At 51.5% G+C, this 21,474-nt stretch overlaps 1 protein-coding gene across 4 annotated transcripts in view; it reads left to right on the top strand.

The window, feature by feature from the left end:
- ST8SIA5 (ST8 alpha-N-acetyl-neuraminide alpha-2,8-sialyltransferase 5) overlaps positions 1-21,474 on the top strand; it is a 59,936-nt gene that overhangs the window by 1,582 nt on the left and 36,880 nt on the right. For 3 of the 4 annotated variants that reach the window (XM_019464142.2, XM_019464143.2, XM_019464145.2), the window contains exon 2: positions 15,493-15,600. The exons of the other annotated variant lie outside the window; for it this stretch is intronic. In XM_019464142.2, coding sequence (XP_019319687.1) covers positions 15,493-15,600 — 108 coding nt within the window. The remainder of the gene's footprint in view (positions 1-15,492; positions 15,601-21,474) is intronic. 4 annotated transcript variants of the gene reach the window in all.

Here is a 21,474-nt window from a genome sequence, read left to right as displayed (position 1 = left end):
GTGGCTCTGGGTTCCTGCACCCTGCTGGTACCTGCAGCACCACTGGGGCTGCTGGGATCCCTGCTGCCTTGTCAACAGTGGGAAAACATCAGCGCCCAGGGGAAACGCCAGCTCAACTACTAACTGGTTGCTCTGGCAAGCCCTCCCGGGTGTCGGGTGTCGGTGTCGGGTCGGGTGCTAGCTGCCTCCCATCCCTCCCTCACACAGAGATCCTGACTCCCTGAATCTCAGCTGCCACCTCCCAGGCTGCACTCCATCGACTTGGGCTCATCCAGTCAGGCAAACAGAACCTGCACACACCTGATCCTGGAAGGATGCTGTGAGGGTCTGTGAAGATGATTCCGCGGTCCTGGTGTTCAAGGGCTTTGAGGTCTCTTTGGGGAAACAAAAGGACCACAAAGGAGATAGATAAGTAGTCAGTGTTAATTAAATTGCCTGAGGAAGGAAGTTCCAGTGGACTGGAGTAGTTAGGGAAGACTGCCTGGAGGAGGTAGAAATTAAGCGGGCCCTTGAAGGAAACAGAAGATTTAGGTGGGTGTGTTCGGGGCGTGGGGGGGTGGGTGGGAAGGGGAAGTGCACATTCCAGAACTGAAGAGGGTTCGAGCAAAGGCGCCACACCCTTCTACATCTCCCGTGCCTGGACTACCCACCCACCTGTTTACCTGTCTTGTTTGTTACACATCTCATTGTGATGAACTGACCTGATGTGATTATTGGTCTGTGTCCTGTCTGGAAAACACTCCACACTTGAGTGTTCCCCAGACAGAGGTCTTGAGACAGCCTCATGAGAATCACTCACGGGGCCACTGAAATGCAGATTCTTGGGCTCAGAATCTGAGCCTCTGGGGATGGAGCCAGTACCTGCTTTTCTCATAGGCTCCCCAGCTGACTCGAAGCAAGCTCCCCTGCCGCTCTAGATCCACAGTTCTCTGGGGGGAGAGGAGCGTTACCCCCAGGCAGTATCTGGGCACATTTTGGGTCGTCACACTGGGAGAGAGTGCTACTGGCACGTTAAGGGTAGGGGCCAGGGATGCTGCTAAAGATCTGACAGTGCATCACCTGCCTCCCGCAAGAAGGCATCGCCCAGCCCAACTACCAGTGCTGAAGTGGAGAAACCCTGCTCTAGACTGAAAGCCCCAGGAGGCAGGGATTCTCTCTGTTTTGTTCCCACCTGCACCCTGAGCACCAAATATGGTTGCCTGGCACACAGTAAGCTCTCGATAAATACTGGATGATGAAGAAATGATTGAAAGTGGTGTGTGTGCGCCCAGGGTAATCGGAAGACGCAGTGAAGAAGTGGGTCCAGCTGGTAGAAGGGGGAGTGTGGACAAGGAGGACCAGATGTAACGTTGGGCGAGAAGCTTCAGTAGGTGCTTTGTGGATTGGGAAGGACAGTTTGAACTTGGTTCATTCAGTTGTAGGGAGCCACATGGGGTCTTTGAGTAGGGTAGTGATATGATAAAAGCCACTAGGAAGGAAGTTTATCTGGGCTTTGTAAGGAGAGGTTAGCAATGGGGAGAGACCGGGAGGCCGTTGTCACAACCTGGTCAAAAGTGAGGAGAATCTGGTGTAGGGGCAGATCCCCTTTAGACCTCGGGGATTCCTGAAGGCTGCTGCCCTTTGCGTCTGTGCTGGGCTGGGTTGATGATGTATTCAGCAAAGCCTCCATTGTTAGCCACCTCACAAAGAGCTCACGGGCACAAAGGTGGCAGACTGTTTCAGTGGGAGTCAGGGACAGGTTTCACTAGAAGGGAGCGGGGGATGTGAGTCGATACGTGTTCTCTCTTTGGACGCCTGGCCTCTCCGTGTGCTGTGCAGTGGTCACTTCCGGGAGTTCCCAGTCAGGACTCTGGGGACCCATCTTGCAAACACTCTGGTGGTCAGGAGGGGAGAAGGGGGGCAGTGCAGAGGGCTCAGGGGGCATAGTGTCTCTAAGGAGACTCTGTGGATTGGGAAGAAACAACATGAGACACAACTGCGAAGTTTGTCCTTGATGTTCTTGGCTTCCTCGTGTCTGTTCTTGGTTGAACAAGTGCTTAGTGAAGATTTGCTGTATGCTAAACAGGGCACTAAATTCTGAGGACAGTGGTGTGCGAGATGAACACAGCCCAGGGGCTCTGGGGAGCGTGCAGTCTCTTGGGAAGACAGAAAGGCACATGATACACGCATAAGCCAAACTGGAGGTGTGAGCAAAGGACTCCAAAAATGAGTAGGGGGCCATAGTGGATCAGGATGCTTTCAAGGTACACGGAGGCATATGAAGGGAGTCTGAAAGGGAAATGACTATAGGCATAGGGGGAGGTGGAAGGAAGGGGGATGAAACCCAGCTTGGATAAGGACAGCAAAGTGCAGAGGGAAGCGAAGTAATTCTGCATAACTAGAATGTCACAGCTGTATAGTGGGGGGCGGGGTGCAAGGTGAGGCGGGCAGGGCTTGATTATGGAGAATCAAGTAGGAGATGTGTGAGAAAAGCATGTTTGGAGGAAGGAGGGTAACAGATTTGAGTCTGGATCTGTTAAGACACTGCAAGAGATCCACCTAGAGCAATCCTGCAGCTCCTTGGGAATGAGCTCCAGAACTGGGGCGGGGGTGGGGGGTGGGGTGGGCGGGGTGGGGGGTGGAGAGCCAGGCTAGCAATGGAGATGGTGCAGTCACCATCAAAATCAGCATTTTCCCACCCTTTATCATTGTTATCCACAGTAAGAAATAGGCCAGAGATCTCGAACACACTCACATACACATCCATCTGAAACAAACATTTTGTGAAACAGTATTTGGCCTTATGATAAGAAATATGCTTTTGGGGCGCCTGGGTGGCTCAGTCGGTTAAGTGTCCGACTTCGGCTCGGGTCACGATCTCCCGGTTTGTGAGTTTAAGCCCCTCATCGGGCTCTGTGCTGACAGCTCAGAGCCCGGAGCCTGCTTCAGATGCTGTGTCTCCCTCTCTCTCTGTCCCTCCCCCACTCGTACTCTGTCTCTCAAAAATAAATAAACGTTAAAAATTAAAAAAAAAAATGAAAGAAAGAAATACGCTTTGGGCGCCTGGGTGGCTTAGTTGGTTGAGCATCCAACTTCGGCTCAGGTCATGATCTCACAGTGAGTTCAAGCCCCACCTCGGGTCTCGCTGCTGTCAGCACAGAGCCTGCTTCTGATCCTCTGTCTCCCTCTCTCTGCCATCCCTCCGCTTGTGCTCTCTCTCTCTCTCAAAAATAAACAATTAAAAAAAAAAAGAAAAAAGAAATATGCTTTAATATTTTTTGTTCCGCTTCACTTTAAAAAACAAATCCAGCCTTAAAAAGGACGGGAAATCTGATGCACGCTACAGCGTGGATGAATCTTGAAGACATTCTGCTAAAATAACCAGGCGCAAAATGACAAATACGGTATGTTTCCCCTACAGGAGGCACCTAGAGTAGTCAATTCATAGACACGGAAAAGTAGAATGGCGGTTGCTAGAGGCTAGAGGTGGGTGGCAATTAGTGTCTAATGGGTACAGAGTTTCAGTTTGGGAAGATGAAAAAGTTTCGGAGATGGAGGGGGGTGATGGTTACCCAACAGATTGGGTACACTTAATACCCTTGAACTGTAGACTTAAAAATGGTTATAATGGTAAATTTCTGTTGTGTATATTTTACCACAATCCAAAAGCTTAAAAAATTCCAGGGGCAAACCACCCACACGATCTTATAACCTGTTGGTTTGAAACCCTTCGTTGGAAAAACACTGGTCCCTGTGATGAGGTTGGATGAGGTCACCCGGGAGAGAACAGAATGAAAGATGATGAAGGTCGGGGCACAAAGGAGAGCCTTGAAGTGTGCCGGCACCTAAGGGTCTGGAGAGGAGAGCTGGCTCTGGAAACTGAGGCTGCATAGAGTAGAGGGGAACAGGTGTTAAGGAAACCAAGGGATACTGGTGCCAGGCAAGGAGCAGTCACCTGTGACACACACAGCAGAGGGATCAGGTAGGATACGGCCCACTTGGATTTGGGGAGGATAGGTCAAACAAAAGAAGGAGTTTCTAGAATCAGGGGCATGAGAATTGTACCCTCTTCCTTTAAGCCCTCCACTGCCTCCATGCTCCTTTGTTAGTGAAGCTTTTACTTCACATAAACTTGCATCCCTAGAGTGCTGGGGACTTCTAGGACTTACACCTTAACAGAGGGTCAGGGAAAGGGCAATAGTTGTTTTTGTTGTTGTCGTTGTTGTTTCTTTTTTAGGTAGAAAGAAAGGTCATTGCAGATTTTTGTACAATCTGGTCTCAACCTGCCTTTTTTTTTTCACTTTAATTTTTTAATTTTTATTTTTTTAAGGTTTATGTATTTTGAGAGAGAGAGGGAGGGAGAGAGAGAGAGAGAGAGAATGAGAATGCAAGTGAGCAGGGGAGGGGCAGAGAGAAAGGGAGAGAGAATCCCAAGCAGGCTCTGCATTGTCAGTGCAGAGCCAGACTTGGGACTGGATCCCATGAACCCTGGGATCATGACCTGGACTGAAATCAAAAGTCAGACCCTTAACCGACTGAGCCACCCAGGCTCCCCATAAAAACATAATTTTAAAAATTATATTTTCTAAGCACTTGTAGCTAGTATATAGAAATACATTTGATTTTTTTTGGTATACTGATTATATAATCAGCAACCTGGATAATGTATACATAATGACAATAATTTATCTGTAGAGTCTTCTGGAATTTCTACATAGGCTTTTTCTCTTTTATCCCAACCCTATACCTTAATTAGTTTTCTTGTCTTATTGAATTGGCTAGGACCTTTGCTGTAATGTTCAATAAAAATGTCATAGTGAATATCCTGGCCTTAATCCTCATTTTTTTCTTCTTGTTAAACTTTGTTTTTAAATAGCTTTATCAAAATATAATTTGCCCACTTAAAGTGTACAGTTAAATGGCTTGGGGTATAGTCACACCATTGTGCGCCCATCGCCGCCATCAATGTTAGAATATTTTCATTACCCCAAAAAGAAACCCAGGACTCCTTAACCATCATGACCCCTAGTACTCTCATCTCTCCCAGCTGTAGGGATATATACACACTCTAGCGTATCTCCTGTCTCTATAGGTTTGCCTCTTCTGGGCATTTCATACAAATGGCATCATATGCTATGTGTCCAATATGACTGTCCTCTTTCATTAAGCTTGATGTTTTCAAAGGTCATCCATGTTATAATATGCGTCAAGTACTTCATTTCTTTTTGTTTATCTTTTTGTTGCTCAATAGGATTCCGTTTATAAATAGGCCACATTTTGTCCGTTCTCCAGTGGTAGAGATTCGGTTCTTGTTTTTGCTGTTATGAATAATGCTGTGATGAGCATTTGTGTGCAGGTTTTTGTGTGGACATCCATTTCCATTTCTCTTGGGTATATACTGGCAAGCGCAATTGCTGGGTCATGTGGTAACGCTATGTTACGCCGTTTGAGGAATTGCCAGACTCCTTTCCAAAGTGGTTACACCATTTTATACTCCCTCCAAGCAGTGCATGAGCACTCCAATTTTTCCACAGTTTTTAAAACACTCATTATTGTCTATCCTTTTGGTCATAGCCATCTCAATGGGTTTGAAGCGGTATTTCGTTGTGGGTTTGATTTCGTATTTCCTTGATGACTAATGATGTGGAACAGACTTTCAAGTACTTCCTGGCCAATTGTATATTTTCTTTGGAGAAATGTCTATTCAGATCCGTTGCCCATTTTCAAATTGGATGAGTTGTCCTTTTATGATTGTGAGAGTTCTTTGTAGATTCTAAATATAAGTCCCTTATCAAATATATAATTTCTAAAACATTTCTCTCATTCTGGGGGTTGACTTTTTACTTTCTTTAAGCGTGAAAGTTTTTAATTCTGGTGAATTCTGATTCATGTATATGTATTTTGCTGTTGGTCTCTTGTGCTTTAGATACCATATCTAAGAAGTCACTGCCCACGCCCGCTGACCAGCGTCACAAAGAGTTACCCCTGTGTTTTCTTCTAAGAGTTTTATAATTTTAGCTCTTAGGTTGAAGTCTTTGCTCCACTTGAGTTGATTTTTGTGTATGGTGTGACCAAATCTAACCTTAAGGGGAATGATGGTTCAAGTGTCTGCAGTGAGTATATCTGCTTAGTGTTTTGGTTTTGGTTTTGGTTTTTTTATAGATAAGCTCTAAGAGATTAAGACGACTCCGTTGTAGAATATGCCAACACATTTTGCTTACTTGTTTTATGGTATTCGGATATTCATTTTAGCAGATGAGTTTTCTACCTTTGTTGGGTGATATATAGGGTTTTTTTGCCTTCAATCTTTTGATGGGATAAATTCCATTAGTAGATGTTAAACTTACAATTGTAGGGATAAACCCAGCTTGTTGATAGTGTATTATTTATTTTCCATGACGTGAGATTTTGTTGAGTAAAATTTTTATTTAAGATATTGTGTCTTATGTTATTGAATGCTACTGGTGTGTAATTTTCGCTGATAATGCTGCCTTTGTCTTGTCTTAAAACCAGTCTTGTAAAAGGAGTTGGGGGATATTCCCTCTTCATTCTGTGGAATGATTTATGCAGGTTTGAGATCATCTGTTCTTTGAAAGCTTGGTAGAACTCGCCTGCACAGCCATCCACACCTAATGTTTTCCTTGTGGGAAGGCCATAAGTTACTAATTCCATTCCTTTAATGGTTAAAGATGATTTGGGTTTTCTATTTTTTCCATCACACAGGAGCAGAGGTTGGGTCTACTTTGTCCTGCCTTTCGTGGAGAAAACTCCCCTATACGCTCTCTTCCCTCCAGCCTTGCTCTCTCCTGTGTCGGGAGGGTGCAGATCTGGGCTGCCTGCATGTGGCTGGTGCAGGCCTGAGACCTGAGGATATGAAACTGGGTCAAGGAAAAGCACAGCCTGACTCTGTGCTGTATCTGAAGTGTGTGTTTGAAGCCTCTCCTCGAGGAGCCACCCCTCCTTCTGTTCGGCTGCCCTGAGAAGCAGGCACAGCCCAGGAGATGGGACCATAGGGGCTGGAGGGTCTACCGAGGGGCTGGTTCTGGAGGGGAAGGGTGCCTAGTGGGGACCTGGTGGAGATGGACGGTCCCCCAGAGAGGAGAAGGATGCCGAGCTAACTGCCACCGGGGTGTGTGCTGTGCCCGCAGCATGACCTTATCGTTTCTCTGGTCAGAGCAAGCTTGTCCTGAGCACCTGCTGCAGGGCTGGGGCTCGGGTGAGGCAAGCCAGGCACCCAGGGGACAGAACTCACGGAGGCCTCCCTCTTCGGGGTCCACCCTGCCCTTGCATGAGCCTGGGATCAGGGGCTGCCTGCAATTTTGCACCCTGGGAGCCTTGCTTGCCTCACTGCAATCCCGTGCCTGACCTGCTGTGTGCCCATTCCGCTCTTGGCCGGGGTGTCAGCAACCCGTCCCTTCCTCCAGGACCCCCAGAGGCACAGTGCTGTTCTTTCTTCTCCCTACCCCTTTCTCTGGCCAGTTCTTTTCTTTTTGACATCTGTACTTTTTCAGGGAAATTTTACCTCTTAGAGGACTTGGCATCTCTTCTTTGACTTATCCAGGCCCACTCACTTCTCATCTAAGACCCTCTCATCCAAAACATCTCTAGTTTAGCCCTTCACCCTGTGTGTAAGGACCCCCGCCCCTTCCCCACCACACACAGGGGAAGGATTCATTAGCTAATGATATTATTAATATTCCTTAAGGGTTTATGAGCCAGGCTCTGACCTTAGGAGATAATCCTAAAGGAGGATTATTTCATTTAATCCTTACAGCAGTCCTGCTAAACAGAGACAGTCATCCTCATTTAATACTCAGAGAGGGTGAGTAACTTGTATGAGGTCACAAAGCTTGTAAGACCCTTAAAAGAAGTGGTTTTTTTTTTTTTTTTAATTTTAATGTTTATTTATTTTTGATAGAGGGAGACACAGAATCTGAACCAGGCTCCAGACTCTGAGCTGTCAGCACAGAGCCCAACATGGGGCTCGAACTCACAAACCATGAGATCATGACTTGAGCCGAAGTCAGACACTTAACTGACTGAGCCACCCAGGTGCCCCTAAAAGAGATGTTTTACCCATCTCCCAATTCCCAGGACCCAGCACAGTGCCTGACATTGATCATTGAATGAATGGATACATACAAAGGGAACCTCTGAACTTTTCCTAAAAACAGACAAACGTCAACTAAATGTGCACTCAGCTTTGAACCAGGGGGAGGAGGGGATGTTACCGAAGAATTATTAGATATGATACATGTTCTTAAGGAACTTACAGCACACTTAAAGAGACAGACATGAAAAATATGTAAACCGTATAAATAAGCCTGTAACTGTGTGGCATAGATGACAAATTTCGTAGGTTTCCAAGGTGAGAGCAGTTGGGATGATGAGTAGCCGGGTGGGACCTGATGTGGGCTTTGGAGAGCCAGTGCGCTCCAGGGGGTGATTCAGGGGGCAGGCTGGGGTGTTGAGGCTGCAGGAGCAGGTGATGGAAACCACCGAAGGCTTTTGAATTTCTTTTATTCCCTAGTGCTCTGTGAGCCGGGGGGCCTCTGTGGTCTCTGCTGAGTCCTCTGCAGTGTGAGTGGATGGCCAAGAGGGCTGCTCTCTCTCTCCCGGCTCCGATGAGGTGGGCCGGCCCTTCCGGACAGAGGCTTGGGCCCGGCTTTGCCAATCCTGTTTGCAAGGGGCCCACGGGCCATCGCAGAGCCGCTGGATGGTGGGGGATGGAAACGAGGCTGGTAAACCAGGAGATGGCGTGTGGGACACCGCACAGCGAGGGTGCCAAGCTTATTGGGAGAATAAAATGCATCCGTGCTCACTCCAGCCTGAGAGTATATGCGATTTGTGCTGCTTCTGTTGAGTTTCTGAGCAAAGGAACCCAAGCCTCCGCCTCCAACCCCCCACCCCCACCCCCCCCAGCTCACCATTCTTCCCCCTCCATTCTTCCCCAGCCCATCAGGCTGAGGATCAGTATTTCTGGGATCACCGCTGCTGTTTCCCCAGAAATAAACCACAACCTTCCAAAAGAAGGCTTAAAGGAGGCGGGACTCGCCTAGTGTTTTCTCTTTCTTCCCTGTCAGGCTGGGCTGCTGTCCTGACACAGACAGGTTCATGACTCTGGGTCCAGTGCATGTAGAGCTGACGTTCCCACAGCTCCCACCCAGTGCCCTCCAGCTGGTGGGGTGGGGGCATTCTGCACACCCAGTCTCACTCAGCCTCGCCTTGGGTTGGTTGATTAAGTGCTTGCCTTCTCGCTTCATTCGTTCATTCGTTCGTTCGTTCATTCATTCATTAGTTTGTTCGTTCATTCAGCAAGCATAACTTCCGTGCCCTTTCTATACCAGACCTTTGGTGTCCAATATAATAGCCACTAGCCACGTGTGGCTGTGGAACACCGGAAATGAGACAGATCTAAACTAAGGTGTGTTGTGTGTAAGTATAAAATACACACTAGATTTCAAAGACCTAATATGAAAAAAGATGTAACACATCCCACTAATTTTTGAATTGATTATATGTTGAAATGACAATTTTTTGGTATATTAGATTAAATACAAATATATTGTTAAAATTAATTTCACTTTTTTTTTTTTTTTTTTTTTTTTTTACTTCGTAGAAACCTTTTTATTTTGAGAATTGTAGACTCACATACAGGTGTAAGAAATAGTCCGGAGAGAATCTGTATACCCTATTCCTATTTCTCCAGATGGTAACATCTTGCAAAATTATAGTACTGATGTCACAACCAGGAAATTAACATCGATACAATCCATCAACCTTATTCAGACTTCACTGGTTTTACACACCACTCATTTGTGTGTCCGTATGTAGTCACTTCTATGGAATTTTATTAGGTGTTTTTATTGTGGCTAGCAGAACATTCTAGATTATGCATGTGGCTCCTGGTGTATTTCTGTTGGATTGTTTGGCTTGAGTTTCTGGTTGTCGAGACGTAGCAAACAGGTTCCCTTTCAAGGAGCTCATAGGGGGAGAGGGACCAACTACTCATGGAAAGTTCACAAACTCTGTTACGTACTAAGGACCAAGTGGGCTGGGGTTCCAGGACAGAGAGACTCCTATGGCCTCAGTCCTTGTGGAAACCTGTGTCTTCAATGGATAAAGGAGACTTCCGGTTTGAAACAGGGTGGGGGCTCCAGTCCTCCCCACCTGGCTCCCTCTTCCTCACCCCCACCCTCCACCACGTCCCCTCCCTCCTTCCTCTGCAGAGTCTCACAGGGTACCCCAGTGCTCCACAGAGCCAAGCTTGGGAATCACTGGACAAGGCTGAGGATTTGAGGGGAGTCTTGAAGAAAGAGGAAGTTCTCGCCCTAGAGGATCAGAGAAGCAACCCTAGTCGGGTCTGGTGGAGCCTCTGTAACAAAGTACCACAAACAGGGCAGCTCCAACCGAAAGTTCTGGAGGCTGGAAGTCTACGATGAAGGTGTCAGCAGGGCTGGTTCCTTCTGCGAGCTGTGAGGGGGAACCCATTCTGTGCCTGTCCCGTAGCTTCTGCGGCTTTGCCTGTCATCTTTGGCCTTCCTCGGCTTATAGGGTCTCCCCCTTCATCTTCACATGGCGTCCCCCCCCCGCGTACGTGTTGCTGTCCGAATTTCCTTTTTTTATATGGGGGCCCACCCTACTCCAGTATGACCTCATCCTAATTTAACTAATACCGTCTGTGATTCCCAAGTAAGGTCACCTTCACCGGTAGTGGGGGTCAGGACTTCAACATACGAATTTCGGAGGGACGGATACAACCCGTAGTGGGAGCCAAGGCTGGTGCAGGAATGAAATGACTGGAGAAGTTCAGCCGGACGGGGTTCCCCAGGTTTGGGAGAAGAGGGTGGGCTGCTGACCCCGGAGACACGCGCACACACAGGATCTGGGACACGTCATCAGAGGGAAAAGACAGAATTAGTGGGAGCTCTCAGAGCGGTTGGACTAAATGCATGGATGAGTGTTTGACGGGACCCGCCCCCGATGTCTACATCACTCCGCTGCCTTCCAAGGAGCCAGGGGTCCCCACTCTGCTCACTGTGGTGTGCCATTTGGGCCCGGAGTGCCAGAGGACAGCAGGAAGGCTGTGTGTGTGCCCGCAGCTCCTCTCTCACCCCGTGCTCCACTTGCCACAGCCCCTCTTGGAAGGGAGGTCTGGAACAGCGGCCCAGAGAATGCAGTGTTTGGATGTCGGCCGAGGGGCCCAGGCTCTTCCGTGGTCTGTAGATTGGGGTGGCAAGGTGGTCTCAGGACTGTGCCTGGAGCTTGTCTGGTTTCACTCTCTCTGGAGCCCTCCGCTGGCTGGATGTCTACATGTGCCCCTGCCCCTGCCCTAGCACTGTCAGTGCTCGGACAGCCCCAGGCCCTGGCCCAGCAGCTCCTTAGCCAGAAGCCTCGGCAAAGCCACGGACGGCCGTTAAATCCAGGAGGCTCTATCTGCTCCCTGGGACCCTGGGTCCCAGGCCTGGGGGCTCTCAAGGAGACCTCTGCAGTGCCTCAGGGGAGGACAGTCCCCCACTCCTCTGCTCCTCCCTCAGGAAGCTCCCACTACAACGGCTTTTCTGTTGCCCCAACTGGGTGAACCCTGGGGATGAATCCACTTCCCTTGCCCTCCTGAAGTTCTTCTGAGGGGGATGTTACTACCCGGCCCTTCACGGAGAAGTAGTGAGTCACTGGTGAGTCAGGAGCGGGGACAGGCGAGGGAGCACGGGGAACCTGGCAGTTAGGCCCATTAATCCCACTGAAAAGGCTTCCCAGCTGGCAGGCGTTTCCGCCCTGATCGGGGTGGGAAGGTCCAGGCACCTTCTCGGAGAGGCCTTTTCTGACCAGTTCCTTCTGTGGACCCGGAGCTGGGGGAGGCCTGGGGGGCCTTAGCACTTGCAGACTCCTGGTGGCCCAGCTGAGCTCTTGGCTCCTCAGAAGATGACATTGGTCTCATCTCCCTCTCAGATGGTTTTGAGGGACCAGAAAGGTGGCGCTGTTTCTCTGAACGGATGCCCCATCACCTGCCGCCTGCCCTGTCTCACGCGGGGTCACTCTTGCCAGCCCCAGGAGAAGCCATCACCTCCGGCCTCGGGGCCCCTGCAGGTGTTGGCGCTCTCCTGGAACATCCTTCCTCCGGACCCACCTGCTGCCTCATCACCCACTTCCTGTCCTGCCCCATATCGCCTTCTCAGAGACGCCCTGACCCGAAACTCCTTACCCCCTCGCCGCCCTTTATTTATTCCACGGCACCTTTCACCCTCTGACACACTGCACGTCGATGACCTGTTAGCTTATTGCCGTCGTATCCGTCTCTCTCTGGTCGAGATCCCTCCCTCTGGGGCAGGGCTTTGTTTTTATTTTGTTCATTGTTGAATCCGAGCCCCCAGCCTGGCAGGGCTGTTCGATAAACACAGGATAATATAATAAATATTTGGAATGTGTCTATGTATGTAATAAAATAAAAATAAAATAGCGTGAAGACAAAGGAAAGGTCTCCTCAGTCAGCTGTGAGGGACAACACAAGCGATTTGCTGGTTAATAATGGAAAACTGATTGTCCATTTCATTTCACAAACTTGGTGTGAAAGAGTTCATTTCCTTTTTTTGGTTGGTTTTTTTTCTTTTAATTAAACCTTATCCAGGGGCGCCTGGGTGGCTCACCTGGTTGAGCGTCCGACTTCAACTCAGGTCATAATCTCACAGTTCGTGAGTTCGAGCCCCGCACTGGGCTCGCTGCTGTCAGCGCAGAGCCTGCTCAGATCTTCTGTCCGCCTCTCTCTGACTCTCCCCTGCTCACATTCTCTCTCTCAAAAATGAATAAACATTTATTTCAAAAAAAGAAAAAGCCCACCTTATCCACCAGCTGGTGGGTAACTGAGTCTATCATCATGGAGGTGCCTTCCTTTTACCCCCGCCCCCACCCCAGGGTTTGTGCGGAACAAACAGTTGGGGGCTCCCTAGCCACCCAGCCTCGATCAGTCTGTGCACTGCTTTCTGGAGGCTTTTGGAGCCCTAGGTGCAGCTTCCTGGGGTGCCCCAAGCAGTGGGCTTTCTGAGGCCCTGCTGTCTGTCTAGAGGGGGATGTGGTGGGGAAACCCCGGGCCACCATAGCAGGCCTCCTGGACTTGAAGCATCTTCTGCCAGCCACCCCTCCTAGACCTGGGGGACCCCCTCCCCTCCTGGTGCCAGCTCAGTTTCTTCAGGGGGCTGGGAAGCTTTCAGCCTTCACAACCCACATGGCCCTGAAGTAAGAGGATAAAAAAGCCCAGCTCCCTTCTTGGAGCGGGGGAGGGAATAAATAATTCAACAGATTATCCTCCCACGAAAGTTACATACTGATGTTTTCTGAATGACTTTCTTCTTTTATGGGTTTTTTTTTTGTTTTGTTTTGTTTTGTTTTTCACATAGAGCCAACTCAAGGTTACCCTTGCAATAATAGCAGGTCAGGCATGTGGATTCCTACCGCACGCTCCATCAGTGGGCGAGTGGGCTGGAAGAGGGTAGTCATGGGCTCCGGAAGGGAAGGGTGCTCCCCTGGGCTCCCTGGAGGGGGTGCTGTTGTGGCAGTGAACTTGTGCAAAAGGTTGAGGGGGCTGACCCAGCCCCCGGGACGGAAGACCCTAACTCGCGCTGTGTGCAGCCGGCTCCCGGGATGGGATCCAGAACGTCGGTGGCACAAGGACTAGACTGAGAGTCGGGACTCCTGAGTTCCAGGTCTAGCTTTGCCACCCGCTGGCTGAGAGGTAATTTCTCACCCAGTGCCTCAGTTTCCTCAGCTGTGATGGATGATGCACACTGTCTCCCTTATGCACAGGGGCTTCTGGCGGGGGGTCCCCCAGACGGCATCCAGCATGCAACATGGCGTATTTGGTCCGCACAGTGTTTCCACCTTGAATTCATGGGCGGCACTTAAATATTGGGGCGCCCTAGACTCCCAAGGAGGGAGCAGGGTGGGCATGGAGGAGACAGCTTAACTCTGTGATACTCTGGTCCGGGGCTCTGGAGACATCCGAGACAGCTCCCCTCGCCTGAAAGATGGGAACAGAATTCTGAAGATTTGCCGAAGGTCACCGGGCTCATTAGTGGCCGATCCAGGTTGACCAGACGGCAGCTCAGACAACCATCGCTGTCCTGTTCCTGTAGCTTAGAGGCTATGTATTTTAAGGGTTTTTATTAAAAATTTTGTTTCTTCTTTCATTTATCTCTTTTCCCCTGAGTCTCCCCCCTTTTTGCTGTTTGTTTTGTTCTCTGACTTTGAAGTTCAAGCTTTTCTCACACCGCCCGTTCATATTTAAGGGCAAGCCAGTCTCCAGAAGATTCATTGGAGCCCTGTGAGGAGGGCATTGTCTTGGGACAGTGGTTCTCAGCTGGGAGGATTTTGCCTTGGTGGCGCGGGAGACATTTGTGATCGTCCCAACGGGAGGGTGGAAGATGAGGTGCTCCTGGAATCTAGAGGGTAGACACTGGGGGTGCAGCTCAGCCCCCCCACAATGTACAGGACAGTCCCACACCACAGAATGACCCAGCCCCAAATGACAGCAGCACCAGGTTGAGAGGCCCTGTGCTAGGGCGATCGGGTGACCCAAGCCCTATTTTTCCATGCCCCCCCCCCCACTCCTTTTTTGACCTGGTCTGGTTCCCTCCGCAAACCCACCGTAGCCACCGGTGAGGCGGGGTGTCGGGCAGGTGGGTTTCAGATTAGCTTGTCCGTGAATGAGGAGAACTGAGGCACTTCCGTGGATCAGCTCCCCGCGGCGCGGCCTCCTGACAGCCATGGGGTGGGCAGGCCGATGCCACAGCGTCCATGGGCGCCTCATATGAACCTAGGTCCCCGGCCTTTCAGCCCCATTCTGTGCTCCTGCCTTCAGGGGCCCCGGCCCCCCGGTTGCAGAGCCTTCTTGAGTTGTGCACGGGGAAGAGATGCGCTCCTCATAAACGGGTCTCCACTCTCTCAGGTCTGAGGGAGTTAGTTACCCATCTGCTTTCATCTTGCGCGGTGCTGCGGCTGGCCTCTCCTGTCACCTCTCCATGCTCGCGGCCTTGTCCGTTCCTTTGCTATCATTTCAGTCAGGGTTGGGCAGGCAGCGGAAATAACCAGGTGTGTTGACCAGGAGAGCCAGACTTCATTAAAAGCTTTGCAGCGTGCCTGACCCCCGAGGACGGCAAAGTGCTGGCAGGCGGGAGCTCTTCTGGTAGAAGTCTCTAGAAGGTGGGGGTGGAGGGACGCACCACACAGGAGGTAGGAGAGCTCTATGACCTTGACCTCGCCAAGGCTCAGTTTCCCTGTGTATCCAGCACGTAACCTCAGCTCTGCAGGCAGAGGTGAAGGGCGGGGGGGGTGCTGGATGTAAGTGAGCAGAGCTGTGGTTTGTTACCGTCAGTCATCCTCGTGGGTAGACGTCACCTCTGTTTCCAGCGAGTGCGTGATCAAGGCGATGTGTCACTTGGTACAACAGAAAGTGGCTCTGTGGTAGATGGGTTTAACCCGGCATGTGGGCCTTGAGTACCGACTGCCTCGTTTTCTTGCCAGAAGCCTCCAGTTTGGTTGGCAGAGTGGCGACCAGCTGGCCAATTGGACGGGGCTCTTTAATGTCACGGACGACCCGGCAGTGCAGAGCGGCAGTGACTCCAGCTCCAGGTACAGACCCCCGGCGAGTGACCAGGGAGGGGGGAAGCCCATCCTGAGGTGACCTCGTAGCCCCTGCCCCATGCTCCGCCCCAGAGCTACCCTCAGGGAAGAAGCAGGCCCTAAGCTTACTGCCTTTTGGCATCGGCCTTGTCTCCTTTGCCGTGAGGGGTGACCCAACCACAGGGTAGGGACTCACTGGCCCCTCTCTGACTGGAGCTGGAAGGGGTGCGGAGTCTGGGTCTCGAGCTTTCATTTGAGGTGGGGGCTTCGGCTCCGTCCCTGCCACAAGGATTTCGGATGTCGGCCTGCAGGAGTGGGCAGGTGTGCGGGTGGCCTCAGGGCTGGGTGTTGGGCGTGGCTTCGGGTCCTCTGACATCCCACTGGGCAGGCGTTTCCTACTGTGCCCCCAGGCGGGGCTGACCTTGACTGGGGAAGAGCCATTCCCATCAAGATGGTGCTGACATTTGACATTCATACGGTCACATGGATATTTCTACTTGCTCTGCTGCCGTGTTTGGAGTTCAATCAGTAATGAAGGGCACTCTGTACATTCCGGAGTTCAGTGTTTGTTGAATGAAGGAAAATACAGTATCCTCAGGTGGGGCACGTTCATGGCAGGGAAGGCGAGGCGTCGTGGGGAATTCTTCCAGACTGGCAGAACTCTCTCTGCTCAGAGCTGGGTGTGGCTGGAACCCGCCAGCTAAGGGTTTCCAGGGGCCAATTAAGTCGTTTGGTCCCTTAATTTTTGCATTTCTAAGTGCGTGCTAACTCTCAGGTCTGTTTCCCTGGAAAGAGGGCTGAGTTTTGTTGTTCATTTTGACATCAGAACATTAAATTGACCCCACAGAAGAGAAGTAGTGTGTTTTTCAGGGACAACACCCCCCCGCCCCCGCAATATGTGTGATTTTGTTCAATGCTCTGAAAAAGTAAAGAAGGGGTGCCAGTGTCAGAAAAACATCAGTCGGGGCAGTGCCCACAGACAGGCCTTAGGACGTGGGGTAGCCTCGGGGACCTGGTCTTATCCTGGCCTTTACGAGTACGGTTCTTTCCATATATGAGTGGTAGGAGCCCTGGCCGGCTGCTGGGCCCCTGGGCTGTCACCCGGTGAGAGCAGGGAGTCCAGACTTGCCCCTTCCAAGCACTGAGTCCCCAGTGTTGGTCTTTCCGTTTCCTTTCGTGACTCGCTCGTCTGGATGGGGGGCGGTCTAGGTGTCCGCCTTCCTGGGAAGGACTCTGAAGAACCCCCTGGGAGAGGTTTGGCTGGAAGGTGCTAATGAACTGAGCTAGATGGCACAGGCATTTCCGGGGGGAGGGGAGACTCCAGCAAAAGAGTTCTGTTTCCTCCTTTTCCGGTTGCTTCTAACAGCCTTTCTCTCTCCTCCTTTCTCTGCATTTTGTTGCTAATTTCTCTGCCTCCCTGCCCCACCTCCTCTCCCCTCCCTTTCTTCCTGCCACACTTTCTCGGTCCCCACGTCCTGCTTCCCTCCCACCTCCTTTCTTAACTACTCCCCCTCCCAGTGACCCAGGCCAGCCTCCCCTCCCCTTTCACCCAGGAACCCCCAGGGTCAGGGTCACTGCTGGCCTCTTCCATTTGGCTTTGGAGCTAAGGCACCCTTTGTTCCACATCCTCCCCAGCTAGCTGAGTTGATTTCCTCCTGGAGGGCTGCCATTTGACCCAGAGCCCCCTTGGTCATGGAACAAATGTGATGACCACGCATCCCCACTTCTGGGACAATCCCAGGGTCAGCTCCCAATTTCTGGTTGACCCCGCAGAGTAGCTACTACGTATGTGAGAAACCACAATATGTACAGTTCCCATGTGTCGGAAATAATGGTTAATGTAATTAGAACCGGACTATACGTTGGAGCTTCTGCCCTTCTGCCGTCCTTAAAATTGGTAGGACAGCTCTCGGCAGGAGATTTGCAGGGCTTGGGGAGGGAGCTCACGCTGCTGTGGAAAGTGCTCTTCCGGGTGAAAACACATCACCGCAGTGAACAGCCCTCCACGCACGGAACGTGTGCTGTGCCTCGTGGTATTATTCACCTAGTGAGTAATTCAGTGCGTATGCCATATTTTGCTCGCTATAGTTGTGTGGTGTGTCTGAGTGTGGCGAAGTGTGTTATTTATTATTAACATGGTTGGAAGGGAAAGTCAGGAGTTACCATATATAACCAGAGGACAAGAAGAGGCAAAAAAAAAAAAAAAAAAAGTGAATGACTCATAAATTGTATATTCAACCAGGAGCCCAGGAGAAGGAGCAGGTCCAAGCGATCGGTCTGGAAAGATCCAAATAAGACCACACAGAAAACCCGGGCCAGATAGAGCTCCTAATGGCTGCGGTCAGGTGTTGTCCAAGGAGAAGACCGGGGAAGGCCGGGCCGAATTGGAAAGTGTGTGAGTCGTAAAATATACATCGACATATAGCTTTATTAATTCAAGTGCAGGTCTAAAAGTGTCCAATAGGAGTCCTTAGGGGAACTGCTTTAGGGAGCCGATAGGGATAATTTTTAATCAGCAAATGCTGCTATGTAAGTGGGGTGCTTTGAACAAGCAGGAAGATCTTAGAAGACAGTTCTCATCACGTTCCAGTTATGTGTTTATGTTTCTGTCTCCCTCACTAGACAGTGATTGTGCTTCTCCACCTCTGAATTCTCAGCAGCCAGTGTGTAAGTGGAAAGGGCTCAGTAAACGTTAGTTGAATTACAAAATGAATTAAGCAGGCACGTAGTCAAGGCTATTGGTAAAAAAGCACACTTAGATGTCAGTGTGGCCGAATTCTCCCTTAGAGATCTATTCCTTTGAATCAGTCTGTCTCTGGTACTGGCTTTGAAAATTAATCCCCAGAGGGGCCGCACTTTGAATCACAAACTCGTTCACAGTGTGGAATGATCTGAGGAGAGCAGGTGGTAGGGAAGTCTGGGCATTCTGGGCAGCCGGGTGGGGAAAGGGAGGCTGTGGGAGGGGGAGAGGGACGGCTAAGAAGTAGAGAAGGCAGGGAAGGCAGGTTGTGTACTTGTGCAGTAACTGACTGAGAAGCCCTCCCAAACACCTCCCACAGAGCATCGTGGCAATTGTGGAACGCGGATGAGGGAGAGCTCTTGTCCTCCATGGCCAGCTCAGTGCTTTGAGCCACCTCGCCCGGCCCAGCCGCCGGCCTTCCCCGTGACCACCCAGAGGGCCGGGGAGGCAGCAGCGCCGTTGGCGGTCACGGTCCTGCAGGGTGGGCGGTTTTGCTTCCACTGCCTCCGTGTGTCCCAGGGAAAGGACCGGGTCAGAGGGGCTGAGGGCCGCTGGGGCAGGAGTCAGTCCTACAGGTGCTGACTGTCAGCCAGGCCTGCGGCCGCAGCATTAAAGGGCTTGGCTCAGCTGCTGCCAGCTGGACCCCAGCCCCACATCAATTCCTTATCATCCTGCCAGTATCCACCTCCCACTCACCTCCTCCTTGAAGCTTTCCTGGATAGCCTCTCTATATTCTATAAGAAGTATCTGCACAGAGGAATGCTTCTATCATTTCACGCCAGAGAACTCTCCAGCAAGTGTACGTACACAGTTCCGTGTTTGTTCAGGTATCCCCCAGATCCCAAGAACTGTGCGTGCATCTCCAGGGCCCTCCGGACCCCCCAGCTTCAGACACAGCCCACAGGTGCCCTGACTGGCCGGCCTCATCCGCCCTTCTCCTGGCCCTCCTGGTCTGGGTGGTACGGCAAGAGCCGGTGTGCAAAGACGATTCCAGGAACTTTTCCCTCTGATGTCTAGAGCAGAGCTGGCCCCAGGCCACTGCCCATCCAAGCTGCCCGTTCCTGGGACAGCATTCTTCCTGTGCTGCTGGGCTTCCAGGTTGGGGTGCAGGGGAGTTCCCAAGTGGTGGTGGGGGGGGGGGGGAGGGTAGCACCAGCCACGGGACGAAAGAGCAAAAGCCCCCAAACTGACGCGACGAGAGACTCTGTTCCACAGAAGAGCGAGCCAGCTGAGTGCCCAGGGCCCGGGCCGGAGCCCTTCACTCTGGGGTGAGGTCTGTGTGCGTGTCCAGCACGGCCTCTGCCGTCCAGGGTTTGGGGTTGTCATTTTTCAGAGCTGGCATTCAATTTCGCATTGTGTTATGCTGTATTCAGCTATTCCCTAATTGTTTCAAGACAGTGTGTAATCAGGTACTATATTTGTGTGGCACGGATGGTGGGTGTGCCAAGAGCTCAGTGTGGAAGTCAGAGGTGCTTCCGTGGGGGGCAGAATCGGGCTTGCATCCTGATGGGTGATGCCCACGGCCAAGTGCTCCGGGGGCTGACGGGGTGCCCGGCGCTGTGCTGGGCGCCTGCCCCCCATCCTGCATTTCATCCTCCTCTCCCGTGTGTGAGGCGGGTACTGTCATTGCCCTCATTTTACAGATGAGGAAACCGAGGCCCTGCAAGTGATGGGGGATGGAGCTGGTCACACCATGTGCCGTGTGACTCCAGACTCCCTGGACTGACAGCCCGTGCTAGACGGAGGGATTGTTCTTTCTGGACTATGGACAGGTCAACCCGGGTAGGGTCGGGTGTTCGGGTACCTCTCTAGGGTCTCTCAACCGCCCCCCTCCCCGCCATCTCTCTGCCGCCTTTTATCCTCTGTCTTTCCCCCACCCCCTTTGTGGTTAGTGCTTTCTTGACTGTTACCCCTGACAAATGCTTCCTTCTACCTGCTCCTGGAGGCTCCACATTTCAAAGAGGAGCCCTTGGGGGCAAGATTAGCCCGAGGGAGGGGCGCCTGGGTGGCTCAGTCGGTTAAGCATCTGACTTCGGCTCAGGTCATGATCTCGCGGTCCGTGGGTTCGAGCCCCACGTTGGGCTCTGTGCTGACAGCTCAGAGCCCAGAGCCTGTTTCAGATTCTGTGTCTCCCTCTTTCTCTGACCCTCCCCTGTTCATGCTCTCTCTCTCTCTGTCTCAAAAATAAATAAACGTTAAAAAAAAAAAATTTAAGATTAGCCCGAGGGAAAGAATGTTCGTGCACTGCGCCCTACACACCTGACTCGTGAGTGCAGTCTGGTTTAGCATCAGCCTTTCCGGTCAATTGTTAAGGCTGTGAGAAAGGACAAAAAAATAAATAAAAAGAGGGCCGGAGTTCTCTCGGGCTCCATCCAGCTGGGAAGAATTTGGGGAATCAGGTTTGGCAGAATGTTCTGGGCTGGGTGCTGGAAAAGCAAAACAAAGATGGTGCAGCTTCCGCATCGCCTCCCACGTACCTGACGTGGACCTCTGGTGGCCAACAGGCAGGAGGCTGTCCGTGGAGGCCAGGTCGTTGGCGTCCTGGGACTCATCAAGAGGTGGTGTCCCGTGTGGTAAAGTCCCCCTGGCCCTCGAGCTTTGTGGCCCTTGATTGAGTCTGAATTGAGTCTCCCGGGCAAATGACCACTTGGGTGCATGGGTCTGTGCCCCAGTTCCCTCATCCGTTGAACTGTCACCTTGTTCAGGCACTAGTGGTGGGGTCCCCTGAGAGGACCTTCTGGGTAGATCCGGGCCCCAGCTTCATCCTGACTCATGGCTGAGTATGAGGACTTTCTCTCTGAGCCTTGTGTCCAGATCAGATGATCAAAGGTGCCTGCCAGGGCCTCCCCCAGGTCTGCTCCCAGAATGGCAAGTAAAAGGGGAGTGGGGTCAGGCTGGAGGACCAAGCATGCACCCGTGATCAGCAGTTTAGGGGGCTCCCGGATAGGAAGGCGCCCGAGGCCGTCCCAGTTTCTCACTCCACGTAGCCATGCACACGGCCTGCACCTGCTAGGTTGATGGCCGTAAAGACTGTGCTGGGGCGGGGGTGATGGGGCGATGGGGCTCACAGAGGCTGTTCTCCCGTCGCAGGCCTCCTTGTACAGATGTAAACCTTCCCCCCCTCACCCTCCACCGGGGCTCCT

This window comes from Panthera pardus, unplaced genomic scaffold (assembly GCF_024362965.1).
Source record: "Panthera pardus isolate Hobbes unplaced genomic scaffold, ASM2436296v1 HiC_scaffold_15, whole genome shotgun sequence".
Taxonomy (NCBI): domain Eukaryota; kingdom Metazoa; phylum Chordata; class Mammalia; order Carnivora; family Felidae; genus Panthera; species Panthera pardus.
Note: the sequence above shows the minus strand (reverse complement) of the source record. Positions and strands in the feature narration are given on the sequence as shown.